Genomic DNA, 16,453 nt, shown 5'->3' with positions numbered 1-16,453 from the left:
ACACACCCTTCTTCCGGTTCCTCAAAACTGCCAAGCTACCCCTTGCCCTCAGGCCCTCTGTTCATCCTTTCTCCTCCCCCTTCACCTACTTAGCTCTTACTCATCCTTCAGCTCTCAAATCAAGAGTCACCTTCACAGGGATACCATCCCTGACCCCTTAGAGTAGGTCAGATGCCCCTATGATAACACTCTGAAGGTCCCAACTATCTCTCCCTGGTACTTAGTAATTAATTAGTTGTGATTATACTATGATGGCAATTTTGCATTCAGTTGGGTGACTGTTTACATAACATCTTCCAGCCAAGAGAAAAAGTTCCATGAGGTCAGAAACCAGGTTATGTTTTTGCTCACCACTGAATCCAGATTCTACTTAACAGTGTCTGGTACATAGTAGGCCCTCACTAAATACGAAGCAAATGAATGGAACTGTGGTAAAATGAAAGGAAACTAATAAACCTCTCAGCACTGACCATGCACCAGGCACTTTGTTATGTATGCATTTCCCATTTTCATGAAATCCTAGTGACAACATTTAAAGATAACATTAACTTAATTTTATACATACGAAAACAGGCTCAAAGAGGTAAAGTGAGGGGCGCCTGGGTGGCACAGTCAGTTGGGCAACGAACTCTTGGTTTTGGCTCAGGTTATGATCTCAGGGTCTTTGGATTGAGTCCCGTGTCGGGCTCCGTGCTCAGTGTGGAGTCAGCTTGGGATTCTCTCTCCCTCTGCCCCTCTTGCTTGTGCTCTCTCTCTCTCTCATAAATAAATAAATCTTAAAAAAAAGGTAAAGTGATTTGCCTGGTATCACCCAGCAAGTAAACGGCAAAGTTGGAATTCTAATTCAAGCCCGACAAATATGTTCTTCCTACTGCAAAATTCTGCCTTCCTTTGAAAAGCCTCTAAAACTAATGATCAATTCTACCTCTGACAGGAATTTCTAGAAGATTGTTCCAAATCAGAGGAAGCCCCTACAGAGTGGCAGAAACAAGGTCTGGACAGAAGGAGCTCAAATGGAGTAAGCTAGTTTTAAGAACTCAGTCTTCAGAATTTAACTGCGGAGTCAAATGCTGAAAACACTGTCTTCCATTGCAAGATTCCTGTTTAATTCATTTTGAATACCACCCAGAAAGAAATCCCCAAATCTCTCCTTGGGATTTTCAGTACAATGTCAAGCAAGAAGAGAAATACACGAATACAATGGTAAGGGGAAAATAATCTCATTAAAAGATGTTTTTAAAATAATGAATTTGGTACTTCTATTAGTATACCATAGTAAAGAGATAGCAAATATCTAATATCTTCCCTTAGAAATAGAACAGACTGGGCACCTGGGAATGCTTAGTGGGTTGAGCATCTGCATTCAGCTCGGGTCATGATCCCAGGGTCCTGGGATTGAGTCCCACATGAGACTCCCTGCTCAGCAGGGAGTATGCTTCTCCCTCTCCCCGCTGCTCGTGCTCACTCTCCCTTTTCTCTCTCTCTCTCTCAAATAAATAAATAAAAATAAATAAATAAACAAATAAAATCTTAACAAAAAAGAAATAGAACAGACTAATAAAAACTGGTATGTGAAAAAGAAGACTAACAAAATACAGTCACAGATAAGATGCCGAGGGAATAACTGCTAAAATGATGTTGGGACTTACTCTCCTTTTTTAAAAAAGGTACGTAAAGGGGAGCCTGGGTAGCTCAGTGGGTTAAGTGTCTGCCTTTGGCTCAGGTCAAGATCCCAGTGTCCTGGGATCAAGCCCCACGTTGGGCTCCCCTCTAGCAGGGAGCCTGCTGCTCCCCCTTATGCTCTCTTGCTCTCTCTCTCTCAGATAAATAAACAAAATCTTTAAAAAAAAAAAAAGAGGTATGTAAAAAGAAGCAAATGGAAGAGCAGGACATATAGAACCTAATTCAAAATGCCCTAATTCAAAACACTTTTAGATTGTCTCTGGATGGGCACTAAACAAGTGAACCTCGGAGCAATTTTATTGAAGGGTGGGGGCTGGTCAACTTAAGGGGTGGAAAAGAAAGAAAGAAACTCAAAAGCCAGAAGGCTCTTAGGCTCAAGACCACACCTCAGCTCAGGCAGCCCTAAGCAAAAGCTGCTGTCTAGAAACATAACCAGCAATAAAGTCCAGATTATAATTTTTTGGAAAGAGACCCTGAACTAAAGTCACTTAACATATTAGAGCGGACCATTCCCATTATAATAGCAAATATTCCAAGTTCAAATGAGGAGCATTTTCCTCTTGAGGCAATTTTTTTAAACACAATTTCAATTTGCTGACCTTTACTGAGTTTGCCACATTTCTCAGAGGCTTCAATGTCTTTCTGTGAAGTTTTAAGTGACTTTTCTTTGAAGAGAGCTATTTAATGCCAATGATTGTAGAAAACATTTGTTCATAATTATCCAGACATAGACTGGAACAATGCTGAAACAAGAGCAGCATGCAAAAATGTATTTAAGGACTATCATCCCAAAATGCTGCTAAAAGCTATTAACCAGTATGTGTTAATTGCCACAGCATTCATATTAATTTTCACTTCAGGCTCGACATTGTGGAATATTTCCCCTGATACATTTTAAACAAAGTTTAATTTAAGGAACTGCTTCTATCAACACTTATGAAAATTAACAGCCAAGCAATTAGCACTCATGAATTATCCCTTCCCCCATGCTCTCTGCAGCTTCGGTTAGAACAGTTTCTAACAGAGAAATGGTTACTTTCTAATAAGTTAACACAATCAAAGTCACAGTTGTCTATATGAACAAGAACAGGTTCTGCTTTTTTAAGCACTTGTTAAGGCAAACATTCTCCTTATATTTAGAGTAGAATTTAGCTGAGTCAAATAAATATTTAACATTTTAGTAAACTGCCAAACAATAACTAATACTGAACTACCTTCTCCTATGATGTTTAAAAAAAAAAAAAAAGGAGTCATTACTTGACTCAATCTTCCTATTTAAAGTTAAAGGCCAAAACCTCACTGAACTCGCCGGACGTCAGAGAGGCCTTCACCCGGTCTGCTGCACATCTTGTTTAACGATGCTATTCTAAACTTGTTGTTTCAAGAACACATTTCCTCTCACTCAATAATCTAATGAAGAACATAGAAGGGACGTCACTGGTCCCCATCCTTTACAGAGAGGGGCAGAAGTGGGATATTTGTTGAGTGCTTCCTATGATGTGCTACATGTCTTGGTAAACAGACCTTAACTCAATTAATCCTCATGAGAAAGATATATTATCATCATCTCAACCCACATAAGAGGACTGGAGCTTCAAGAGGGTAAGTAACTAGCCTGAGGTCACACTGTTAAGTGGTAGAGCCAGGATTCAAACTCAGGTCTTAATACAAAATAGGTCACAAAGTAAATTACACTGCTTCTCATTGTGCTAGGTGCTCTATCCTACTATTATCCTATTTGATGGTCTCATCAGCCTTGTGAGAAGGGAACTCTCATTTCTTTAACAGGTAAAGAAACTGAGGTTTGGAGATGGAAAACCTGACCAAGATGTCACAATGGATAATCAATATCATTTCTTTGTTAGTAACTCTACTGACAGGAAATGGGTATTTAAAATTCTAATGGGGGTGCCTGGATGGCTCAGTCAGTTAGGCTGCTGACTCTTGATCTCAGCTCAGGTCTTGATCTCAGGGTTGTAGTTCAAGCCCTGCACCAGGCTCTAAGCTGGGTGTGGAGCTTACTTAAAAAAATAAAATAAGGGGCGCCTGGGTGTCCCAGTTGGTTAAGTGTCTGCCTTCGGCTCAGGTCATGATCCCAGGGTCCTGGGATTGAGCCCCGAGTTGGGCTCCCTGCTCAGCAGGGAGTCTGCTTCTCCCTCTGCTCCTACACTGGTGCTCTCTCTCTCACCTGCTCTCTCTCTCAAGTAAATAAATAAAATCTTTTTTGAAATAAATAAAGAAAAAATTCGAACGGTCTACTAACGATGATAATATTTGCAAACTCAGTTTAACCAGAAGAGTGGTGATGTACTAGCAAGTTTCTCAAGTTAAGTGATAAGGCATGGAATGGAAAGGGTTAGATACTTGCAAAAACATGACCTCACTTGAAACAGGTAGAAAGACTGGGCAGAAATCCACACATTCGGGGATACTTATATTTAAGTGCTGAATGAGTGTTCACTTACCAGTAGAGCCCACTCCCTCATCACCTCAAAGCAACTCCTTGTCACACCCAACAATTCCCATATACAGTGAAATCAGAAGGACTGTCACAAGTTTTCTGATTATCTCAATCTCTAGAACAGAGATTTTGTTAATTAGGCTATTTGAGGTCCTGTTTTCAACACGCCCAAAAAATGCAGATGGCTGAGCCTGGTTTTGCCTTGTGCAACCAAACGTTCCCTAAAACCACTTGCAATCTATTTGGGACTTTTTTCAAATGATCAGTAAAGAGAGTTACTAATAATCAATGAATCTAAAACAGGTCACAGATAGCATCGCCAATTTACCAAAGAGAAAATATAAACATAATAATAAACCAAATCCAAAAAATTGTTAAAATTACAACAAAGCACATGCCTAAGCACAGCCTTTCCCTCTCAAATGTATGCCTCTAAGAAATTATTAATCAACCATTATTTTTAAAAATGAAATTATTAACCTGCTACAGGAACCACAAATTATTTGAAAGTATTCGCTTTAATTTAGCACAATAGCTAAAAGATGCTTACCCTTAGAATCACTAAAACCAACAACAATCCAGTTTGCACAAACCATTAAAGACACTAGATATGCTGGCTTACCTACAATGTAATTGTAAAGCCATACCAAAAACAAAAACCTTTTTTCAAATCTAACGTTTAATCTTGAGGATTTCACAGCAGTCAGTCTCTTGAGGAAATACATAATTAAGTAGTTTTTTAGCATATTTAATTAGACCCCAAACTCTTCCCTGTCCCCTTCTCTCTCCAATTATGTATCATTTGCCCAAGAGACCTAAGCAACTCAGTTAATTATGTAAATAAGGCAAGCGTTATTCCCAAGAAAAGCATTGTGAATATTTGTACGGGAAAACTCTATACATATTTTAGTGGCTTTAACAAATCTTTGCAGGACAAAAAAAAGGGACTATCAAAGTCATGAAAAACCCTTATACTTGAGGCAAAAAGCATGGAGTTCAATGACAAGATGGTGAATCATTAAAATAGGTCGCTCATTTCACTTCTTAAATATGAGCTGAATAAAAATAAAATAATTTTAAGTTACAACAGTAACAAAAATTTAGTGCTGAACGTCAAATGATTTAAGGGAAGAATCAATCTGGAAATTATTAAAGTCGACTCTCACAGAAAAGGCTTTATTATCAAGGGGTTGACATGATCTTAACTCTAGAGGCAGCCACGGTGCTGTTATAACTACTACAATCCCATTATTATGCAATCACAAAATGCTAATTTGATCATTTTGAGGTGTTATTTGAATAGTCATTTTAATTTCTAGGTTACAAAAAGGCTTGACTCAAGTATAATTCTCTACTAATCATTGAGATGTCATTGAATATCATATTGATGCATTTCACAAAGATAAAGACTAATTTAATATGTACAGTACAATATCCTTCAAATATTAGCCACTTTCATTACATATCTGCCAAACGCATCAATATTAAATAATAGATGAGAACAAGAGTTTAATTGTATTTTAGCATTTGTAATATGGAGGATAATAATAAAACAGCATCGCATCATGGGATAGACTTATCGATATATAAATCTTTCTTAATCCAAGTGTAATGGTGACTGCTCCATGCACATATCCTTGGCTGATTACAAATAGATTTGATATCACAAAAGCATGGAGAGCCTTAAGTATAAACACATCTAGTAAAAATAATTCCTTTGTGACCTAGGAAATGGCTTCTTCACATTTTTTTTTAAATTTCTCCTTGGCACTTCAAAAGTTAGATACATACCAAGGACACTTTATAACTTTCTGTCAAATCCAAAGCTAAGCAATTTATAAAATAAAATCTAATGGTATAATAAGAATTCTAGGACATAATATTTTAAAAGACCTGTGCTATTTTGTTGGCATCAAAGTATTTTTACATAGTAATTATTCCAGCAATTACGTCCTCAAACAATGAGATGGTATCAGACAACTGGAAGCAAATAAATTCCAGCCATGTAACCTAATTCCAATAATAATGCTCACAAACATATCTAAATGAATCAACTGTAGTATTTAAAAAACAAATCCTACAGTCCAACTCTCCATTTTCCAGAGACCTGACATTATTGTCCCCTAGGGGGCCCTTCCTTCTCTTTGCTACATTCCACAAGAAGAAACAGGAGTCCTGGGAGGGGCAGGCTAAAGAGAAGCTTTACAATACAATCTCTCATTTACTAAAAGTCCTTTCAGATTTTTGGGGGGGCAACTCCTGAGCATATTAGTATCTTTATGTAACTTACACATTTTGTTTCTAGTTCTTGGCTTTCCTTTCCCATCAACATCAATAATCTCACTTGCCCATGGCCATATAAGCTTCCTTAAACATATGGAAACATGCTGAGCCTCATGAGGTAAAAGTGTTTCGAAGAGAAAACATCTCCTTGCTCAAAGATGACAACTGACAGAACCAGCACATAATCAGAAGTTGAATATAAAAAAATGCAAACATAAGCAAAGAGCCTGTATGCTTATTAATTGCAGTGGTGTTAAAATAAGACAAATTGTACGCAACCCCTCCAGGCAACAAGCTATCACTCAGCACCCCCAAGCCACTGCCAGACAGCAGATATAATGGCAATAAATATAAAAATCAACTGCTACTGTCTCCTGAAAGAAGCCCAGCTCAGCTCCACGCAGAGACACAGGAGGCAGGGAATGTCGGGAGAGAGGGTGCTGCAAGTGCAACTAGACTCCGTCTAGAATAGTGGCCATTTTTCTAAAAGGAAAATAGACACGTTTTAATTTTTAAACTGCAAATTATTAGAACAAACAAAAAAATTAAGTCATCCTGCATAACGAGTGTCAAACAAGATTCCCTACAATGAAATACTGACATAAAAACAACGGCCTAGAATTCTGAAATGAAGCTCTAACCTCAACAATTTCTACAGTTACAATAAAGAACCAGACCAAAACAAGGCAAACTGCCTCCCTGGAACCACTTTCAAAGCTTTCCCAACACAATCAGGCCTTGATTAACCACAACCCAACCAACCCAAATGCTCAAGTATACTTGGAAGATGAAACAGGGGGAAAAAATACACGTCCAAATATCTCAAGACTGTTTTTGTTTTAATCCCCCAAACATACTGCTGTGGAAACAGTATTAAGCCCAAATTCAGACCTTCTTACATCCTCGGTCATAGACGTGTGAACGACATTCTATAATTACTTTGAGTTGTTTTTGAAATCTTAAATCTAATATAATAACACTAACAAAAACAATTCCACTCAACTGAGGTTTTATTTAAAAAGACAAAGTTTTATTTTTACTTACCTTGCCATCAAACTTGGAATACTCGTTAAACGGATTATTCAGCTGCAGAGGGCACTGCTCTAGTCGTACAGATAATATTGACTGCCTTCCAGAACTTGGAGGTTTCTCTTTCAGGGACTTTTTTTCAAACAGTGACTTTAACTCCTGGGCTGTGATACAAGAGGAAGATAAAAACATCTTTGTAATTACACAGAGAGACCGCCTGTCTACCTTCCCTAGCAAGTCTTCCTTGGAACCTTACGGAGAGTGTCCAGGGCATATTCAGGTCTGATATGTGCAAAAAGCCTCACATATACTTTGATTCTGCACACTGAAAAGGCAGAGAGTCCTGAAAAACAGGTCAGGACTGTCAGTTTAGAAGGACTGGGGTTTAAGGAGTGGGGCAGAGTCAAACCAACAGAGCAGCCGTTCTGTAACAAGAGCATTCACAGCTAAAGGACCTGGGCTTTGGCCTGGCTCTGCCACTAAGAGATGTTGTGATACTGGACAATTCACTAAAGCTCTCTGGGCTTGCCGAACTAGATAATCTTAAAAATCTCCCCTGGCTCTAATACTATGGGATTTTGGAATTTTAGTTCAAGGTGAAGGTCTATGTCTTAATCCTCTCATACTCTCCAATGACACCTAGCACCAACTCTGGAAGACAATGATGAGGAGGAAAAGGAGATATGATACTTATAATAAGAGCAGCTAACACTTACTGAGCAAGCTGATGTATCTCAATTACTCCTCCTAACAAGCCTATGAGGTAGATACTAGCATTATCTTAATTTTGCCAATGTGGAAACTGAAGCTTAGAATACTCTGATCAGCCTTAGGCAACACAGCTAGTAAGTAGCAGAGCTGATATTTGCAATCAGGCAAGGCTCTTAGCCATTAGGCACTAATGAACAAAGCTGACCCTCAATAAATTTTGTTGCATGAATCGATGAATAAAATAATGACTGAAGGAATTCAAATTAAATTATTATTAAATCAGAATCTTTAGCTCTTACTCATTAGTGAATCAAGACAAGTTAGCTCCGTATCTTCTCAAAGATCATTTAAGTGTCCATATTAATCTGAATATCATTTAAGGTGGTAGCTAGATAAGTACATGGAGATTTATTACACTTTTCATTTTTGTAAATACTAGAAAATTTCCATACTTAAATTTTAAAATCAATCAATCCTAGATCTTAAAATCTGCAACGAATAGGTTCAACCCCATTCCGTTTTTGAGCACAGCCAAACTGAACTTAGAGATCAAACAGAACTCTGAAATAGTGACTTAGAACTTTTAAAAAAATGTAACTAAAACCATCTTTTCAACAAACTAGTGGGACAAATTTATCCAATGAGTCCCTATAAATGTAAGTGGCAAACCAGGAGAAAAGGATCTAATTCTTTTTTAAAATGTGGCACCTGACTAACCAATTCCAGAATCTGAATATGTAAGTTCAACAGATGTTAAATGCACATTTGAAAAAGTTTTAGATTACATGGTATTTTAGATTACAAGTATTATTCTGCACATAATCTATTAACAGTTTTATTGCTACAGTTTGGAAAGGAATAACCTTTTATTAAATACCTACTATGGGTCAGGAACAATGCGAGGTGTTTCCTTGACTTGTCCTCACAATAGTCTTAAGAGATGGGTTACTACTACTCCATGAACAAACTGAGGTGTAGCAAACATAAGTAACTTATCAAAGTTACACAACTGTTATCAGTAAGGTTGGGGGTGAAGTGATGATATATTAACAATTCCATTCTCACACTAATTCAAACTTAGACCTCTTTCCTCAACCTCTGACATTTCTTTCCTCTGTCCCCTCCCCTCCATTTCCCTCCTTTCCCCTCCCTCCCTTTCTTCCTTCCTCCTGTGTCACAGAAAAGTAGAAACAACCAAAAGAGACCTTTTGCATGTTCTCACCTACACCTCTACCCGCCTTCCTTCCTACTACCAAGGATGAACTGCCGAGGCCCCTACCTCAGACCAGCACCTCCTTTGTGCATTCAGGGGCTGACTTTTTTTTTTTTTTTTAAGATTTTATTTATCTATTTGAGAGAGAGAGAGATAAAGAGAACAGCAACACAAGCAGGGGGAGTGGGAGAGGGAGAAACTGGCTTCCCGCTGAGCGGGGAGCCCGATGTGGGGCTCGATCCCAGGACGCTGGGATCATGACCTGAGCCGAAGGCAGACACTTAAGGACTGAGCCACCAGGTGCCCCCAGGGGCTGACTTCTTGCTGACTCAAGGGCATCACTCAAGCAATCCTCTCCCATTTTCAGCTTTCCCTCTTACTGGATTAGTTGCATGAGCACACAAAGATACTGAAATACTGCTCATTAAAAAACAAAAAACAAAAAAAACGGGGGGGGGCGCCTGGGTGGCTCAGTCGGTTGAGCATCTGACTCAATCTGGGCTCAGGTCACGATCTCAGGGTCCTGGGATCGAGCCCCACGTTGGGCTCTGTGGCTGGCGGGGGTCTGTTTGAGGATTCTCTCCCTCTCCCTTTGCCCCTCCCCTGCTTGCGTGTAGGCACTCTCTCTCAAATAAGTAAATCTTTATAAATAAATAAATAAATAAATAAAAATAAACCCTCTTTCGATCGTATACTCCCTTCCAGTTACTACACCACTTTTCCGCTACTCAAAATGACTGTCTATGTTCTTGCTGTCCAGTTCCTCTCCTCCCATCCCCTCAAACCCACTCCAATCAGGCCCTCAGGCCCCACCACTCCACGAAAGCAGTTTTTGAGGTCACCAATGATCCCCTTGTTGCTAAATCTGTTGGTAAATTTTGAATCCTCATCTTTCAAGAGCTTGTGACAGCATTTGAAACAGTTGATCACTTTTTTTTTTAATTTTATTTCTTTGACAGAGAGATAGAGCACAAGTAGGCAGAGTGGCAGGCAGAGGGAGAGGGAGAAGCAGACTTCCCGCTGAGTGGGGAGCCTGACGCGGGACTCGATCCCAGGACCCTGGGATCATGACCTGAGCCGAAGGCTTTATGCCTGCTTAACGACTGAGCCACCCAGGCGCCCTCACTCCTTTCTGAAATAGCCTTTTCACTTGGTTTCCAGGATTCCATTCCATCTGGTGTTCATGCTATCTTTCAGGTTACTCCTCCTTAGTTTCCTTGCCAATTTCCTCATTTTCCCCTCAAATCTTTGGCATTCCCCAAGTCATAGTATTTGGACCTTTTCTTTTCTCTATCTACATTCACACCCTTGGTGATTTCATCCAGGCTTCTGTCCTAAATATTATCAACTTGAGGAGAAACTAAGTTGTGGTAATATCAATCAGAATAACAGCTGCCTCTGGGCAGTAGCCTGACTAGAAAGAGGCACAAGGGAACTTTCTGGAGTACACAAACGCTCTATACTTGATTGGGATTACATAGGTGTATATGTTTGTCACAAGTATTGAACTTAATATCTGTACATTTCAGAATACAGAAGCATACCTCAATAAAAATAAATAAATAAAAAGGGAAAACCTAAATAAATATCCTCTACATGCTGATAGCTCCCAAATAATTATTTGTAGACCTAAACACTCCCTGAAATTACAGACTCACACATTCAACTTTCTATTTGATGTCTCCACTTGGATGTCCAATAGGTATCTCAAAGTTTACATGTCCATAACCAAACTCTATCTTCCCCCAAATCTGCCCCTCCCACAGGCCTCTCCTTCTTAGTTCATGGCAACTGAATCATGTTAGGCCAGGAACCTAGGAGTCATCTCTCCTCTTCTCTTTCTCTCACATCCAACATCCTGTCCATCAACAAAAATTTCAGAATAGAACCAGAACCACTTTCACAGCTACCAATGCTGGATTATTACCACCACCTTCAAACTGATCTTCTTGTTTTGGCCCTTGCCCCCTTGGCCTACTCCCGCCAGTCTCCTCCCAACAGAGCAGCCAACAGGAGTCTTTTAAAATGTTAGGTTATAGGGTGCCTGGGTGGCTCAGTCATTAAGCAACTGCCCTCGGCTCAGGTCATGATCCCACGGTCCTGGGATCGAGCCCCGCATCGGGCTCCCTGCTCGGCAGGAAGCCTGCTTCTCCCTCTCCCACTCCCCCTGCTTGTGTTCCCTCTCTCACTGTGTCTCTCTGTGAAATAGGTAAATAAAATCTTTAAAAAAATAAATAAATAAAATAAAATGTTAGGTTATAAATATCACAATAAGAAGAAAATTGATCAATCTGACCACATAAAATTAAAACATTTTTGTGTAGGAAAAAATCAGTCATGTAAAAAGAAAAATGATAAACTAGGAAAGAAGAAAGGTTAATATTCCTACTATATAAAGACTCTGAAAGTAGAGAAGACACTGAACAACAACTCTATGGAAAAATGGAAAAGAAATATGAAATGTCCACAGAAAAAGATATTCAAATGGCTCTTAACAAATGGAAAGATGCTCAACCACATTTATAATAAGGGATATGCAAATTAAAACTATGCTGAGATACCATTACATATCTATTAGATTGGCAAAAATCTAAAAGTTTATGGCTATAGGGAAATAACACTCTGTACATTATTGGAGTAATGTCCCCCACCCCTTCTTTCTCTCTCTCAAAAAAAAATACATATTTATATATATACACACACACACATATATATATATAATAAAATAAACAGACTATAAAAAGAGTAGAAGAGACAGGAATTGAAACCAGATTTCTCTGATTTTACCTTGTTTTATGTATTCAACTTTGGAACCACATAAATGTTTTATATAGTTATTAAAGAAAATTAGAAGTGCAATCTCTAAAAATAAAAGCAAAATGAAATGAACGAACTTAAGTGTAATACTGAGTTGGCATTTTAACTACAAAGAGAAATTATTTTAAGTAACTTTATCACACAGCAATTTGACTGTACATTCCCTAATGGAACATAGCAAAAGGGCAAAAAAAAAAAAAACAAAACTTAAAACTATTTTTAGTAATCATACTGTTAGTAATGATGGTGATATTTCTATTCTGGAACCAAGATTTTCAGCAAAATAAACATAAAATCAAAGTAAACACTCTATAATCCTAAATTCAAATAGGAATTTTCAGCATTAATTCATAATGTATTTCCTCTTAAATTTATCTTTTTCTGAGCTCTACCCACTGAAAGGCCTACAAGGAACAAAACCAATCCACTGAGCACCTCTAGAGTTCAAGTTTTGGTCTTTCAGTGCCATTTACCACTAAAAAAGAATCAAGACTCTCTAAACAAATGGCTAATTCTGGCCAGATCTGGAGAAGGAAATATGTAAGAATCAAGCATTTATCCTGTCTTTCTTATAGGGACTATATCTGAGAATAACCAAATAATAGATTAGGAAAAGTTGTTCTTTATACAAAGACCAATAAAAATAGAATCACTATTTTGCAACTCCTAATGAAATAATTCATCTAGGTAAAGCCTATCAATGACCACTAAAACCATTAGAAGAAAAGCTGATGGGAGTAACTTAATAATGGGTGAACAACACCTAATTCAACCATCAATCTGAACATCATAAAAAAGAAAAGAAGTCATTCCATATTTCCTGATGTGATGCAATATGAAGAATAGATCAGCACATACAAAATATTCTTATCATAAAATCAAACTTCAATCTTAGCAAGTTTTAGATCCAATTCCCTGTTTACAGGAAATAAAGAGGACAGAGGAACATATTAAATGAGACCACAGAGATACAATTAGCAAAATCTAGAATGTAGGAAATTCAATAAGACAAATGACCCAGTTCCTTAAATAAATTACAAGGAAAAAAAGTAAAGGAGAATCTATAGATTAAAAAGGAAATGGAACACGTCAACCAAATGTGTGGACCTTAGATCTAGACCTGAACGCACTGGCAAAAGAAAAAGAAAGAAATGTTTGAGACAATCAGGGAAATGTTTGTTAATATCAAAGAATTCCTGCTAAGTTTTTGGAGAGTAGTAGTATTGCAATTTTCTTATGCATTAAAAAATACACAAGTATTTTAGGTATGAAATTATACAATGGCTGGGATTTGCTTAAAATTAATCTGGTGGAGGAGTGGTGGGTGTGCCTGAGTGGCTCAGTCGGTTAAGCATCAGACTCTCGATTTCAGCTCAGGTCGTGATCTTGGATTCCTGGGAGAGAGCCCCAAGTTGGACTCCGAGCTCAGCGTGGAGTCGACTTGAGATTGTCTCTCTCCCTCTTCCTCTGCCCCTCCACCCAGCTTGAGTGCTCACTAAACAAATAAACAAAATCTTAAAAAAAAATCTGGGCGGGGAGGGGAGGTAAACGGAGAAAAGACACAAGGCTGGCCATGTGTTGATAATTGCTGAAGCTGGGTGATGAGTATACAGGAGTTCATTATACCATTCTCTTTATTTTTGTATATGTTTGAAATTTTCCATAATAAGAAGTTGTTTAAATTTAACCTGGGGGGGCGCCTGGGTGGCTCAGATGGTTGAGCGTCTGCCTTCGGCTCAGGTCATGATCCCAGGGTCCTGGGACTGAGCCCCACATCGGGCTCCTGGCTCAGCGGGGAGCCTGCTTCTCCCTCTCCCTCTCTCTCCCTGCTCATGCTCTCTATCTCTGTGTCTCAAATGAATAAATAAAATCTTTTAAAAAAATTCATTTAAATTTAACCGGGGGGGGGGGAGTAAGTAACTTATCAATCACATCCCTACTCCGATCAAATCACCTTACCCAGTAAAAATTAAGTTCCTTACAAGATCCTCCATGATCAGCTCTCTTACCACCTCTCTGAACCCACTCTTCTCCTTTTCTACTCTAGTCAATAAACATCCTTCCTTGCTATTCTTTGGATACATCAGGCAAACTTGCATCACAGAACCTTCACTCTCCTTCATCTTAGGACACCCATTTTGCAGTATCTCTCTGGCTCATTCCTTCAGAACTCTGCTCAAGCATCACCTTCCCAATGAGGCCTTCCCTATCACCATATAAAAAATAGCAAAATTCCCTACCTAGCATTCCTTATCCCCCCTACCTGAATACATTTTTTGCTTTGCCACTTATCCCATTGTGACAATACTGGGTTTGTTTACTCTCTATCTCCCCCACAAGATCCATGAGGGCAGGGACTTTTGTCGTTCACTGCTGTATCTGCTAGGCCTACAAGGGCCTAGCTGTCCTTGCATATTTTAGGAGCTAAATAAAACCTTGTTAAATGATTAACTACGGAAGAGAAGTAGAAAAAATAGCTGCGGGGATAGGGAGGCAGAAGAGAGGGAGGAAGGAGAGAGCAAATGGGCACAAAGAAGCAGAAATGAGACGGGGGCTGGTAATGAGAGCCTTTTCTCCGGGTTCCAAGCCATTCATACGGCACAGCTGAACCTCTTGAGTTGCTCAACTTGAAGCTGCTCTTCAACTTCACTGGCTCTACGTCATTTGCAGCTGAAAAGTTCTAACCAATATAAACAGTTGGAAATCCCCAACAAACAGAGAACTGAAAAAACAATAGCCTAGAAATTTAATTATCATCAGGCTTATGAGAAAGCATATACGATAGCATTAGGAAGATGGGAATGCATATTAGAACTAATAAGGATTCAGTGAGTGACTGGATACAAAACAGATATATAAAGACAATAGATTTCCTCACAAGAGCAGTAAGAAAGTTATGAGGAAGAAGATGCTAATTACAAGGATAGCACAAAATACAAAACATCTGGAAATAACCTTAATAAGAAATGTAAAAGTGCAGGAACAATATGGAGACAAAACAAAACATTGCATTTATGTACTATTTGTACATACAAAAAACATCATAAGAGGTATGTTTAGAATATTTAAAATATATATACCTATATAAATAGAATCTAGAAAAAATACATCAAAATGTTAACAACAGCAGTTCCTCTGAAAGTGAAAATATTGGTAGCTTATCTTCATTTTTATATTTTCTTTCAGATTTCCTGTAAAGAAATTTTCTTTTAATAGAGAGGCCTTGGCAACCTTCCTGAACCCTGGCCATCGCTGACACAGAAGAGGAAAGGAACAAGGGAACACAAAGCCTCCTCAATACCTAAAGCTCCAGAAGCAGCTCCTTTCTGCCAACAGTATGGGAGAATGGGAGAGAGTAGAAAGACTACAGTCTTTGGGGTAGGACCGGCCAGGAGAAGAATTCTGGCTTTGCCACTTACTATTTGTTAAAGTAAGTAACTTGAAAAAGTTACTTAGCCTCTGGGTTCCAGTTTTCTCACATATAATACAGAAATATTAACAGCTAAGTTGCTGGATTTGCATGAACAGGAAGTAAACTTAGGGGCTGGCATATTTATATGCCCGTGATCCCTAGCACTGGTTAGTCATAAGAATCACCCAGGGAGCTTCTGAAAAATATAGATTTACGGACCCTGATCTCTATCTTTTGAATTAGGAATTCCACAGGTAGGGCTACAGATTTACATGGAAGCCATTATAACACGCACTTTTGGATGCATTTCTGATTTTTACACAGTCACTGATTCTGGGAACTGCTGTTTTAACCAATACTACAAGTTACATAAAGAAAACTTCAGGAATATTCATAAATAACTGATATACACACTACACTGTTTGTGAGTTACTATTTAACTTCATGTGTAAATAGCTTCTCCTTCTCACTAGACTTCAAACTTCTTGAGGGAAGGGATCACATATTCCCCAAGCACCTAGCACAGAATTACCATGCACACAGAAGGTATGGAAGAAACTCTTGTTAAATGACTCAGTGAATAAGAGTAATAATAAATTTTGTAAAAAATATACCAACACCATCTCAAAACAATAAAATTAAAAATACTGAGGCTTGGGGCACAGGGCTGGCTTGTCAGAAGAGCACGCAACTCTTGATCTTGGGGTCATGAGTTCGAGCCCCATGTTGGATATAGAGATTACTTAAAAATAAATAAATAAAAAATAAACTTAAAATATATTTTAAGATTTTGTTTATATGCGTGTGTGTGTGTGTGTGTGTGTCTGTGTGTGTGCACGCGCGC

The 16,453-nt window shown here is 38.5% G+C and overlaps 1 protein-coding gene across 7 annotated transcripts in view; it reads right to left on the bottom strand.

Annotated features, from left to right (window-relative positions):
* Nucleotides 1–16,453, bottom strand: part of MAPKAP1 (MAPK associated protein 1) — a 231,990-nt gene that overhangs the window by 180,761 nt on the left and 34,776 nt on the right. For all 7 annotated transcript variants that reach the window (XM_025888054.2, XM_025888053.2, XM_073905740.1 and 4 more), the window contains one exon: nt 7,472–7,620. In XM_025888054.2, the coding sequence (XP_025743839.1) occupies nt 7,472–7,620 (149 nt within the window). The remainder of the gene's footprint in view (nt 1–7,471; nt 7,621–16,453) is intronic.

This window comes from Callorhinus ursinus, unplaced genomic scaffold (assembly GCF_003265705.2).
Source record: "Callorhinus ursinus isolate GAN/ISIS: 27379988/994484 unplaced genomic scaffold, GSC_fseal_2.0 scaffold24, whole genome shotgun sequence".
Classification (NCBI taxonomy): Eukaryota; Metazoa; Chordata; class Mammalia; order Carnivora; family Otariidae; genus Callorhinus; species Callorhinus ursinus.
This window is presented reverse-complemented; position numbering and strand designations above follow the sequence as displayed.